Below are 10,389 nucleotides of genomic sequence, written 5' to 3'. Positions count from 1 at the left end.
TAACTCACTAAGAATAATAGATAAAAAGATAAAGAAAACTATTACTCCCCTGTCCCCCTCATTTCTTTACGCTACTTTTCGGCACGTTTTTCCACACTCATTTAAAATATAGTTCCATAATATATTTTTTAAATTTTTTTTCTCTGAATAAAAATTTGATATTTAAACATTTATTCAAAAAAAGAAAATTTTAGAAAAATGTTATACAACTATACTTCATAGGAGCCTCAAAATGCGCGCAAACAGTGAACGTAAACACCACGGGGGACGGAGGGAGTACTCCCTCTGTCCCATTTAATTGTATACGTTTCTTTTCAACTGCTCGACACGCATTTCAATGCTCTTATAAAATATAGTTCCGTAACTTATTTTTGAGATTTTCTTTTTCTAAATAAAAATATAACATCCAAACTTTAATTCAGAAAAAGAAAATTTTAAAAATAAATTACACAACTACACGTTACACGAGCATTAAAGTCCGTGCCGCGTCCCCGTCCCCCAATGTATACTATTCAAGGGGACGGAGGGAGTAATATTTAGTTCTCTGCACTCGATTTAGAAGTATAAAAGATTTAGAGGGAGAAACGCATAGTATATGTTAAAAGATAATATAATATTCGAAGTAATAATACAGATAATAAGCTTTTGGTAAACCAGTTGAGCAAAGCTGACTAAAAGAGTAATAGATGAAAGCCACACATTGTTGAATGATGGGGTTAAGATGCAAATATTATTTATTTAGTCGTCCCACGACAGAATACAGATTAAAACATGAGGCACACTCCATTTAAATAAACCAGGACACTTGTTTTTGAAATCACAGTTGATTAGTAAAAGCTAGACCAAGACACTTGTATCCAAAACCACAGAGGCATCCTCTGAGAAATCACAAAAATATTGCAGAATAGACTGGAATGAAAATGAGCAAATAAAGACAGATAAACAATAAACAATTTCTCTTCAGGTTAAGCCATCGCCCTTCCCCGGCACTTGATGGTGGCAATTGCGTGGGTGTCTTCTCTTCTGGTTGCATGCCTTTCAAATGTACAAGGCTGCGATAGGAAGGATGCATTGCTTCCACAAGTTTATCACCTGAGTTTGGTGGGCACATAAAATAACGGTTTCCAGTTCTGACATTATAAGAAATGAACATCCGGTCTTTCACCCAAAACCACAATTCTGCTTGTTCAAAAGAATAGGGAAAAACTGTGCCGTGCTTATCTTCAAGGGCCTTCATTGAAGCTGATGGAATTAAAGGTTTCCTTTTCCCCCATTTCTGTTTTTTGTAATCATCAAGCTCCAGCACACAAAGATCCGCTTCCATTCTATCAACCAAAACAAGCTTACCCATGAAATTTAAAGGCCAAACCTTCTCCCAGCTTTTGTATTGACCACTTGGAATATTTGTGACGGTGAACTGTTCAGTTCCTAGATCAAGCGATACCACTTCTTCTACCATGACAGCGCCACTTGCAATTACACGAACATAGTGAACAGCATCACCAGTTGACACTACAGAAAACTTCTTTCCATTTTTTATAAGATAATCTCTATTAGGCTTTTTGAGGAGTCTCCAGGAAGATAACTCATCACTTCCAACAGAAAGAACCTCACAACATTCAGTGCTGCTTTCATCATCATATATTGACACACATTTATAGTTGCTTGTAGAAGGGACGTAAGAGAAGACAATATCACGGCTACCCTTGTGTGGATCTGGTAACTCAAGAGCTTGTTTAGTGAATAGGTTGCGAATGTGATACTTGTTTGTGACGACATTCTTCTGAAGATACAGGCCATCACAACTGTACACATGTCTATAACTCCTACGCAAAACAATTCCATTGCCTATGTTAGTTGAAACAAGACGTTTAGAATAGAGGACAAATTCTCTCTCATTTCTGTGAGCACGGCTCATATGCTTTTCCATGAAGTGGCGATCTTGTATTAAAGCATTCCATTGCTTGCATACAAGCATAAGTCTGCCATGGAATTCTATTGGCACCCTGCTCAATATCTCGATGATAATTTCAGGTGGGAAGAGTGAATCTGTGACAACAGTATTAATCATCTTTCCCTTGATAAGTTTCAATGCCAAAGCTTTTGGCCATCCAGAGGACAAGGAAAATTTCATATTTTTCATATGTTAATCAGATCTATCTGTTCTGCAAAAGGTGAGTGATATCATAAGGTACAACAACCACTGAACATTCTAGCATTGTCTCTTTGATCAATTAAAATGAAAAAAAAAACTGGGAAAAGATAGAGCGATATCTTCAATAAGGATCACGACTAAAGCCAAGGACAAAAAAATCATACAACAGGCAGTGACAAGACCAGTTAATAAGATTATAGTAGCATTTAAAGTTGAGTTCTGCTTTCTTTTCTGTTCTGGGCATACAACTAGAACTCAACATGACCAGATCTGGTCATGAGCTGAGCAGTGTAAGCCTAGAACCTACCATTGCAAATGACAAGCATCCACTCATGCCATGAGCTAAAATGCTCATATTAGAATCCAGCGAATTATTGGTTCCAGTACTAACGGCTAATAAATTTCATTAGTTCCCGCTAGATAATTTTAGCACAACTTCAGCTATAGGAATGCAGGTCGTATCCATACTTCCCAAGTCTTTCAGTCTATCTAAAATATTATAATTAAAGCAGACAATTTTTTATGGTCGATTAAGTTAAGCCAAAAACTATTTACATACATGATCAAGTCATTTTTCTATAGCATATAGCTCAGTATTTCAATAATGAAATTGTAAATAGCAACAACACAATATTCATAACCTGGACATGAACAAAAAAAGACAATTCACAGTATTTTGTGGCATAAATCTATATGGTTTCGGAGGGTTCGAACTTCGAACTCATGAACTCCGCCTAAATATAGGGACTACAACTTTGAGTCTTTTAAGAACCTTATATTAGAGCATCTCCAATGGAGCTCTTAAACAAGCTCTTATCTTTAAATTTAAAGAGCAGATCAAAAAATAGTGCTCCAATGGGCTCCTAGAAGCTCTTTGAAAGTTTAAGAGCCTATCATCTCTCCTCTCTTTTAAAGAACATCTAGTAGCTCCTAACTTCTTATTCATGAATATTATGTTAAACTTTTCTCCTACTTCACATCCCACCTTTCTCTCTTTTCACTTTTCTCTCTCATTTATATGAATAAAATATGAATAGAGAGTAGGTAGAAAGAGGAGTATTGAAGTTGTCATCTTTTTCAATGTCTTAACTCACTACGAGTCACATATTATATTATATTTTAAAGAGTGATTTAGGAGCACCGTTAGAGATGCTCTTACTGTATTAGTTATCTGTTTGTATCTCCTCTCCTGAAATCAGAATCGAATATACCTCTATAACTCTATTAGAGTTTATCTGTTTGTATCTCCTCTCCTGAAATCAGAATCGAATATACCTCTATAACTCTATTAGAGTTCAATTCTAGTGAAATTATTAGAGGATCCTATACTATTTGAAACAAGTATGTATCGATATATGAGTATATAAACCATTTTTGGCATGAAACTATACCTAAGTCAAATCTCTTCTTAATTATTGGAGATGAGTACTCACAGATTAAGTACGCTTGCCACTTTTGTTATCCAACCACGCTCACTAAATGAATTATTCATTCATATTCAGCCTTCTGAATCTTTTTCAATACCAATTTGATTAAGAACCATTCACGTAAAGGATCAATATATATAAGCATAAAAAGAGCCCAACAAGATTGATACATAGGAGGGCCAGCCCTACAACTAAGATATCTGGGATACTCGACCAACTATGTACTGTGAACATAAATAGCAAAGTAAGATCAATGCTGTTTGAGTTTCAGAACTTACACTGCGTTTACAGAGGACAACAAAAGCTTTCAGAATTGCAGGGTTTTTTAATACACCGGGTATTCAGAGCTTGCTTTTCTTAAACCCTAAGCCCAATGCAAGCTTAATCCAAGAATCAAAATTTTAATCAGGAATCGACGGAAATTCTGAACAAAATATGTAACTATTCCTATCCAAATTACTATATGTACAGTTACTATAGTTATATAACTTTTTTTTTCAATTTTTTAAATAAAAGTTTGGACATATTTATTTAAAGAAAATATTAAGAAAATATTACGCAACTATGTTTTATAAAAGTTTCAAAATTCGTGTAAACAAAATAATGCAAAGAACCGGCTTGGACAGAAGAAGTATTATATTACATAAATATTAAACAAATTATTTAATTTTTATTTAATATTTAATTATCATGAACTATTTTTATTATATTTGATAACTAGATGAGAATCCGCGCGTTGCGGCGGCCTATAAAAATTATATTAATGATCTAATATTAATATTTGTAGAATAAAATAATTTTATGACTGTCTATAAAAGGTATATTAATGTTTCAAGTTAATATTTGTAGGATAAAATAAATTTATATTATAAAAATCTTGATGTAATACAAATACTAATATATAAAATTGCAAAATTGGACTATAATTCATGGTGAAAAAATGAAAATAAATTTATACACGTAATTAACAATTTAAAGTATGACGAATATTAATTTTATTTGTTTTTTTTGGAAAAGTAATCATGTTCTTACATTGTCACCTTCCTCCAATTTTTTTAGATTGATTGTGCACAAAAACATTTAACTTAAATATAACTACCCTCTTAAAAGTTGCTTGAACGGAGCAAATAGATAATGCATGAATAATTTTTTCATGTATACAAAGTAAATAATATAAAAATTAACAACAACAAACATGTCCGATGAACAAAACAAATATTATAAAAAAATAATCAACAAACATACATCATTATTAGTTAATTTATTGACATCAACCATCAATATCCTGTCAAGACTATATTCTTTTCCCGTGTTTAGATTTGTCGACTCCAATATAACGGTCTATAACTACATTTGCTTGCAAAAACCTTTACTATAACAGCCTTCACTTATCGTTGCAGAAGAACGACACCTACGAATTAGAAATCGAGCAAGAGAAATGTATTTCTAATTTTTGATATTTTTCATCCAAAAATTTCGGGAAATTAAAAAATAGAACGAAGTGATGTGAGAGGCGCCACCTACACGCCCCTCGCTTCTCCTTTAAAAAGCGAGTAAGAGAACTATCAGGTACGTTTGTGGTATTGAGAGAGGAGGTTGTGTTTAGATAATCCAAAATCCTACGATCTATACGGGTATTTATAGGTGGAGAGAGACTTGTTTGCTACTCTTTCCCATTATTAAATAATCTGAACAAAATCAGATTAAAATTTTCAAGCTACTATATTCCATAAATAATCTGTCTTTCCCATAATTGAATAATCTGAAACAAAATCAGATTAAAATTTTCAAGTTACTATATTCCATAAATAATCTGAAACAAAATCAGATTCTGAAACTTGCTTCTAATATATCCGAAACTAAAAAAGGTAGTTCTAATTTTTGATATTTTTCATCCAAAAATTCCAAAAAATTAGAAAAATAAAACGGAGCGATGTGAGAGACGCCACCTACACGCCCCTCGCTTCTCCTTTATATAAGTATATTGATTTAATTTAATTGAAAATATAAGTTTATTTAACATAGATCAATAACATAAAATTTACTGTAAATACTTAATCCACAAGAAAAAATCCATTTCCTTAACTCATAAAAATTTACTAATTATGAATGTTGTTTTTGATTTTTTTTTATCTAAATAAATTTGTAATCAAAATTTTTATTCATTAAAGTTCAACTAAAAATAATTATTTTTACCATCCAACCATTTTATCTAAAAAGATGTTAGCAAATATCACATTTAAACATAATTCCATTTTTTAAATATTAATATTAATTAAATAAAAGTATAGACTCTAAAATTTAATTTGATATAAGAGTTGAATTTTTTACTGATGGTAACTATTATATTTTCTACCCGTCAAACATTGGTTCAAAAAGAAAACTTAAAGACAACAATCTATTTATACTCCACATATTATCACCTTGGTTTTTAAATTGGAACGAAGAATAATAGAGTGAGGATCAACGAAAAATAAAAATGATATGAAATCCTAAGATAAAGTTATGAATAGACTCATTTAATAAATTTCTAATCCAAACAATAACACATCATATAACAATTCCACAAACTTCTGTGCTTGTTTGCATATCTTGGACCTACAAGCATTGGTTTCAAAGTTCCTCACTTTTTCCTTAATTGCTGTCACTTGATTCCATAACAAATATTCTTTTGAGGATCTGAATAATATGAAAACCTTCTAGTGCCCCATGAATTACTAAATATATGTGTTCTGCAAGATGAAAAAATAGACATTAGTACTAGTAACATCCAGGACACAGTAACAAGACATACCATCTAGCATATACTCTTTAAATAATACTGCAAATTTTAAGAAGACGGTGCCGGGGGAGACTATTCTTTTACCAAATCATTGATGGCCATGACCAAACTACCTACATTGCATGACAATTAATATCAAATAATATAAATTCACAGGCAAGACTCACCTGTGTTCATTTTTGCCAGGCATACGAGCAGAACCGTGACCTATCGAGTACATGCCATTACAAGCACCTACTCATGTAATGGGCTTGGGATCAACTATTTGAATCGAAACTCCCAACAGAAAAATTGCAAGTCCCAACACAATTAAATTCTTAGTCCCAACACCAACGTATAGGCACACTAATTCTTTATTTTTGTACTCACTAAGAACTATTAGATATCAAAAGGAAATAGTAAACTATATTAAATTATATATACTTGAGAAGTTGAAATAATGAAATATTATCTAACATTTTTTATTGGCAAGTAATAAAACATTCACAAATTAACATGCAGGATTATATATGTAGGCTTTAGTTTAGGCAGGGTAAAAAAAATAAGATAACTATATATAGCTACAGATTTATTTATTTTACAGGATCACTGATTACTATACACAAAAAGGGAAAAACCTTTTATCTTGAATAAATCTTATGATTAAGTTAAGTGGAAAACGTAAACATCACAGTTGCCGTGGTATATTTCAAAATGAAAGAATGAATTCAAGAGGGGAAAAAAGTTAAAAAGGGACTACACCTCGCAGGCGGGAAATGGAGAAAATATACAAATCTTGGCTATCTACATCCTCCATTAATATTATATAATTTATCAATAGAAACTCATTACAACATTAATGGCATTAACTTCCAATCATCTGAGTTTTTTTAGCAGCGAGCAAACAAAACATCCAGTTTCTGTAGACAAGTAACATGCTTTCAATCCTGAGTTTCAAATATGTAATATACAGCTCACAGATCGGATATAAGAAGCGTTTCTTTCATATTACCACAAGTGTTGCATACAACAACTAAATTCAAAAAACTAGTGCACATTATAAGCTCTTTTACTACATAAAAAATTGATTTTTTACCTTTTAACACAATTAATTTGTGCATATAGTTAAGAGCAAACCAAAATACTTGTAACAAAAATCGATAAGATTAATAAGTTTTTAATATCATAAACAAACCATAATAAGGGAAAAACAGAGGGTATGAATCCTATGCATAATATCACAAAGTTCTTTCTAAGATAGAAAGAAACCAGATAAATTAAATAAATAAATAGAGCAATACCTTTGAGGTGGCACCATGGATGGCCGAGCCACTAGTTGTGAGGACATCTTCTATTCGGGTTGCATCCCTCTCAGACGTACAAGGCTCTGGGCATAAATATACTGCTTTGAACAAATATACTTAGTTTTAGTATTATAAGAAATATACTTCCTGGCATCTTTCACCCAGAACCACAGTGTCTCAAATGTATCAACACTGTAAGGAACCATTGTGCCGTGCTCAACTTCTAGTTTCTTCATCAATTCCAGCGAAACTAAAGGTTCTTTTTTGCCCCATTTCTGTTTTTTGTAATTTTCTAGCACCAATACATAGAGTTGATCTCCTATTATATCAACTAAAGCTAATTTCCCTTTATAATTTATAATCCAAACATTTTCCCAGTTTTTGTATTGACCTTCTGGCAACTTTGTGCTGCTCAGTTCCTAAATCAAGAGACACTACTTCTTCAAACATGTCATCACCGCTTGCAAATACACGAACACAGTGAACAACCTCACGGAATAAATTTGTAGAAAATATTTTTATATTCCTTTTAAGATAATCTCTAGTAGGCATTTTGAGAAGTCTCCACGACAACTCATCATTTCCAACAGACAAATCACAACATCGAATGTTGTTTTTATCATATATCAAGACAATTTTATAGTTACATGTAGGAGGAACGTAGCGGAAGATTATATCAAATTTACCAGTGGGTGGATCCGGTAATTCAAGAAATTGTTTGGTGTTAGGGTTACGGATGCAATACCTCTTTGTGGATGTATTCCTCTCAAGTCTCAGGCCTTGACAAGAACAGACTTTCTTATACCCTTGTCTTACCCGGGATTCAGTATAGCTAAAATTTCTGCTCATCTGCTTTTCTATGAAGTGCCGATCTTGAATTAAAGCATACCATTGCTTGCATACAATCATAGGTGTGCCGAAGAACTTTACTGGCAACCAGCTCAATATCTCCATGATAATTTCAGCTGGGAATATTGATTTAGTGACCACATTATCAGTCTTCTTTCTCTTCACAAGCTGATTGTTTTTGTGGGTTATACTTCTACCAACTTTTATGTCCCCCTTATCTGCTGCAAGTTTTCTCTTTGCATAAGTTCCAATTTTTACAGCATTGCCAATCTTTATCTTCCCAGTTGCCACAGTCTTCTTCTTTCCACCAACCTTTTTATTAACTTCCACGGACATCTTCCCTTTGGTCTTTTCATTCTTCTTGACAGGCATCTCTACTTTGGCTTTCGGAGTTCGCGGCCTTAAAACCATAGTTCTTCCAGTTGTATGAATGGTTTTCTCTGGCTTAGGCCTTCGAACAGTGGGTGATGTCTCTTTAATGTTCTTGTTCATGGCTTTAACTCTTTTCACAACATTTTCAGCAGTTTTTGAATTACTCTCATATGCCATAACTTTTCTCTTTCTACCAATTTTACCTATCCCAGAATCAACAATCCGTGTCATTCCGCTTCCTACAGTCTTCTTTCCCTTTACTTCTATTTTTTCCTCAGTTTGTTTTCGTGGCCTGAGAACCATAGTACTTCCGGTTGCATTAATGTTTTTCTCTGGCTTAGGACTTCGAATAGTCTTCTTCGTCATTCCGCTTCCTACAGTCTTGTTTCCTTTCCCTCGTACTTTTTCCTCCCTATCAGCAATTAATTTCCGTGGCCTTAGAACCATAGTACTTTTGATTGCAATAGATTCACTTTGTTTCTTTTTAGCCATGACTAAAATAAACGGTCAACAATCGACGAATGTTCTGCAATATATATGGAATAGTCAAGACTTGTAAACATTCATACTATTGCATATCATAGCAAAAAAACCAAGAACATGTATCAATACTATGTTGGACAAACACAAGTACTTTTACAGAATATGATCTAAATTAACTATGTACGACAAGGAATACAAGACCTAGAAACAAATTTTGGAGATGAAACTTCCAGTTTCAAAAATATTTTCTTATATGATACTCTTGAATGAAAAAATCCCACCTGATTAAAAAATAATTAGCAGGTGATTTAGGTTTCGGATCGAAAAACCCTGCAGCGTATACTCCAGGAGAGAAACGGATGCGAGACGCTCAAGCTTTTGATAGTCTTCTGGCAAACCTAATTCTATAGAGTAGAGACCCCGGAGGCCGGATGCATACGAATCGAGCGATCGATCAAATTCTGTGACTTCATTATTAATATTTATTATTATTATTTTTCTTCCAATTCGATGCCCATCATTATTACAGTAATACCCCTGAAATATAAGTCAGTTTAATCTTTTGTCACATAAAATATTTTTTTGAAGTATGGTAAAAGTTATTATTTCAATTTTTTAATAAAAATGTATAATTAATATTATAATTTAGAAAAAAATTAAAATACCAAATTTAAATATGCGGTTCAAAAAATTTAAAAATATATGTTAAAAAAATCAAACGAATTATATTTCAAAACTAATAATCTACTCCCTCCGTCCCATTTTAGTTGTCACATTTCCTTTTTTGTTGGTCAAATTGACTAATTTTTGACCAAAGATTACAAGTCACTCCTTCATTATTTCAAAAATCTGAAAATTACATCTTAAAGTAGATTAAAAGTTATTTCCGGTGACATATTTTTTTTATTTTTTCAATTGATAAAATATTAATAAATTGCAGTCAAACATGGGTCAATTTGACCGACACAAAACCAAATGTGACAACTAAAATGGGACGGAGGGAGTAAACCGTAATGTACTTTTAAGAAGTAAATATTG

At 32.6% G+C, this 10,389-nt stretch overlaps 2 protein-coding genes across 9 annotated transcripts; both read right to left on the bottom strand.

Annotated features, from left to right (window-relative positions):
• Positions 1 to 601: 601 nt before the first annotated feature.
• Positions 602 to 4,039, bottom strand: LOC108208308 (putative F-box/LRR-repeat/kelch-repeat protein At1g11620). 3 transcript variants are annotated; one of them, XM_064088305.1, is made up of 2 exons: positions 3,861 to 4,039; positions 602 to 3,667 (listed from the first exon to the last, which is right to left on the bottom strand). In XM_064088305.1, exon 2 carries the CDS (start codon positions 2,141 to 2,143, stop codon positions 887 to 889), a length of 1,257 nt encoding a protein of 418 aa, XP_063944375.1. In that variant the 5' UTR covers positions 2,144 to 3,667; positions 3,861 to 4,039; the 3' UTR covers positions 602 to 886. The 3 variants fall into 3 exon arrangements, with proteins under 3 accessions (XP_063944375.1, XP_017234317.1, XP_017234316.1); XM_017378828.2 differs by having other exon boundaries at positions 602 to 2,165; XM_017378827.2 differs by having other exon boundaries at positions 603 to 2,160.
• Positions 4,040 to 6,045: 2,006 nt separating this feature from the next.
• Positions 6,046 to 9,823, bottom strand: LOC108206474 (uncharacterized). Of its 6 annotated transcripts, none has more exons than XM_064088301.1 (4): positions 9,633 to 9,822; positions 7,645 to 9,394; positions 6,532 to 6,598; positions 6,046 to 6,314 (listed from the first exon to the last, which is right to left on the bottom strand). In XM_064088301.1, the coding sequence occupies exon 2, from the start codon at positions 9,358 to 9,360 to the stop codon at positions 7,996 to 7,998; it is 1,365 nt and encodes a 454-aa protein (XP_063944371.1). In that variant the 5' UTR covers positions 9,361 to 9,394; positions 9,633 to 9,822; the 3' UTR covers positions 6,046 to 6,314; positions 6,532 to 6,598; positions 7,645 to 7,995. The 6 variants fall into 6 exon arrangements, with proteins under 6 accessions (XP_063944371.1, XP_063944373.1, XP_017232277.1 ...); XM_064088303.1 differs by having other exon boundaries at positions 6,046 to 6,598; positions 7,645 to 7,745; positions 8,393 to 9,394; XM_017376788.2 differs by lacking the exon at positions 6,532 to 6,598 and having other exon boundaries at positions 7,645 to 7,745; positions 8,393 to 9,394.
• Positions 9,824 to 10,389: the final 566 nt, after the last annotated feature.

This window comes from Daucus carota, chromosome 2 (genome assembly GCF_001625215.2).
Source record: "Daucus carota subsp. sativus chromosome 2, DH1 v3.0, whole genome shotgun sequence".
NCBI lineage: Eukaryota > Viridiplantae > Streptophyta > Magnoliopsida > Apiales > Apiaceae > Daucus > Daucus carota.
This window is presented reverse-complemented; position numbering and strand designations above follow the sequence as displayed.

What these genes read in the sequence shown, in the direction of transcription:
- LOC108208308 (XM_064088305.1), bottom strand. Translation starts at nt 2,143, where the DNA reads ATGAAAAATATGAAATTTTCCTTGTCCTCTGGATGGCCAAAAGCTTTG.
- LOC108206474 (XM_064088300.1), bottom strand. Translation starts at nt 9,360, where the DNA reads ATGGCTAAAAAGAAACAAAGTGAATCTATTGCAATCAAAAGTACTATG.